Source organism: Eimeria tenella, genomic scaffold (genome assembly GCF_000499545.2).
Source record: "Eimeria tenella Houghton genomic scaffold, Eth_scaff118, whole genome shotgun sequence".
Lineage (NCBI taxonomy): Eukaryota > Apicomplexa > Conoidasida > Eucoccidiorida > Eimeriidae > Eimeria > Eimeria tenella.
This window is the reverse complement of record NW_013541483.1, coordinates 64243-66254: the sequence shown is the minus strand read 5'-3', so window position 1 is coordinate 66254 and position 2012 is coordinate 64243. Positions and strand designations below refer to the sequence as shown.

Here is a 2012-nt window from a genome sequence, read left to right as displayed (position 1 = left end):
AATTTACCTTTTTATCGATCCAAGTATCTAAATATATTTGTATACAGACTTATTCATTTATTGCTTTTTATTCGTACTTGCACTTAAATTGAATTTCGACAAAAACTAAGTATCCTTTTTTGCTGCTTCGCGGCTTTTCCTGCAGCATTTGCGGAGCTGAAGAAGCAGAACTAAAAAGAACTGAAAAAGAATTACAATTAATTTCAAAATTCCTTTTTTATTTTTTATTTTTATTTTTTTGCTGCGCCGCAGGGGCCCCACGCCGCCCATCACGGGCGATCTGCACTATTGGCTCTCGGTGGACTTTTTGTCTTCGCGGGGAAAAAGTTTGATTTTAATTGGCGGGGCTGCATGTGGGGATTAAATTTAATTTAATTTAATTATTTTATTTTGTTTTATTTCTTTTTCTCTTCTTTTTGCTTTTTTCAATTATTCCGGACTTTCTTCTTTTTGCTTCTCTCCTTCTTTTGATTCCCCTGAAAAAACGGCAGCTGCTGCGCCTCCGGGGGAGGCCTGCTGCTGCTGCTGCTGTTTTGCTGCTGCTGCTGCTGCTGCTGCTGTCTTGCTGCTGCTGCTGCTGTGGCGGTGGTTGTGCTGCTGCTGCAGCACTAGTTGTTGTTGATGCTGTTGCTGCCGTATCAGCTGCTGCTGCTGCTGCTGCCATTTTCGCTGCTGCCGCAGCTGCGCGAGCTGATGCTGCAGCGCGACTTGCTGCTGCTGCTGCCGCTGCTGCTGCTGCTGCTGCTGCAGCTGAAAGCCCCACATCTTCGCTGCTGCAGTCAGTGTTTTCAATATCTTTGGACTTAATCTCCAGCAGCAAAAATGAAAACAAAAATTTAATTTCAAAAAGTCCTCAACTCTTCGACACTCCGCCTTACGAAAAAGACTCTGGAGTGCCCCCAGTGCTCAGGCCAGGTCATTTATTTATTTATTTATTTATTATTTTCAACTAATTAATTAATTAATTAATTAATATAATTAATTAATTAATTAATTAATTAATTAATTAATTAGTTGCATGTTGTTTATTATTAATTAATTAATTAATTACTTAATATTTATTTAATTCATTAATTCATTAATTAACCATTATTTATTTATTCCTTTATTTATTTGTTCATTTACTTATCTATGTATTTGTTTATTTATTCGTTTATTTCATTCATTTCTTCACTTTATTTGTCTTTAGTTATTTTTTAATTATTTCATTTTTTTGTTTCTCGTTTTCGCCTCTGGGGTGTACGTACACCAGAAATAACTCTTTGCTTTTTATCCCAACAGCTTTATTTCTTTCCGCATTATTTATATTTTTATTTTTGTATATTTCTTTTCGTTTCGTTTTATTTCTTTTTATTTCTTTTTATTTCTTTTTACTTCTCTCATTTCTTTTCATTTATTCTTATTTTTGTATTTTTTTATTTCTTCTGTTTTTATTTTTTATTTTCTCTCAATTGCGTTTTATTTATTTTTGTCTCCGTTTAGTTATTATTTATTTGCCATTTACTTTTGTTTTCTTTCTTTTTTTTTATTTTTGTTTTTTTTATTTTTCTTTTGCAGAAAATATGCCAAAAGAGCTGCCGTGGCCGAAAGCAATTCATGAAGACCCGATTGATGGGTACCTGCTGCTGCTGCTGTTGCTGCTGCTGCTGCTGCTGCTGATACTACTGCTTCTTGTGTTAATTGTGTGGCTGCGGCAGCTGCTGCAGCAGCAGCTTCTGCTTGCACTGCCAGAACGACTGCTGCTGCTGCTGCTGCTCGTGCTGCTGCTGCTTGTGCTTCTAGTACGGCTGCAGCACCTGCTGCTGCTGCTGCTGCTGCTGCTGTTGCTGCTGCAGGAGCACAACCTTGCGCAGCAGCAGAAACAGAGTGGAGTTGATAAGCCCGAAGCACCAGGGGTGGCCCTTTTTGCCTTATTGCGTTAAAAGTAAAATAAATTAATTTGATATAATTTACAATTTATAAACTTTGCAAAACTTTGCAAAGTATTTGTAAATTTTTGAGAAATTTGGACA

The 2012-nt window shown here is 36.7% G+C and overlaps 1 protein-coding gene across 1 annotated transcript; it reads right to left on the bottom strand.

Moving 5' to 3' along the window:
- Nucleotides 1–429: 429 nt before the first annotated feature.
- Nucleotides 430–765, bottom strand: ETH_00016450 (uncharacterized protein; the record flags this gene model as incomplete). The annotated part of the gene is made up of 1 exon (XM_013373027.1): nt 430–765. One exon carries the CDS (start codon nt 763–765, stop codon nt 430–432), a length of 336 nt encoding a protein of 111 aa, XP_013228481.1.
- Between the last annotated feature and the right edge of the window lie 1247 nt (nt 766–2012).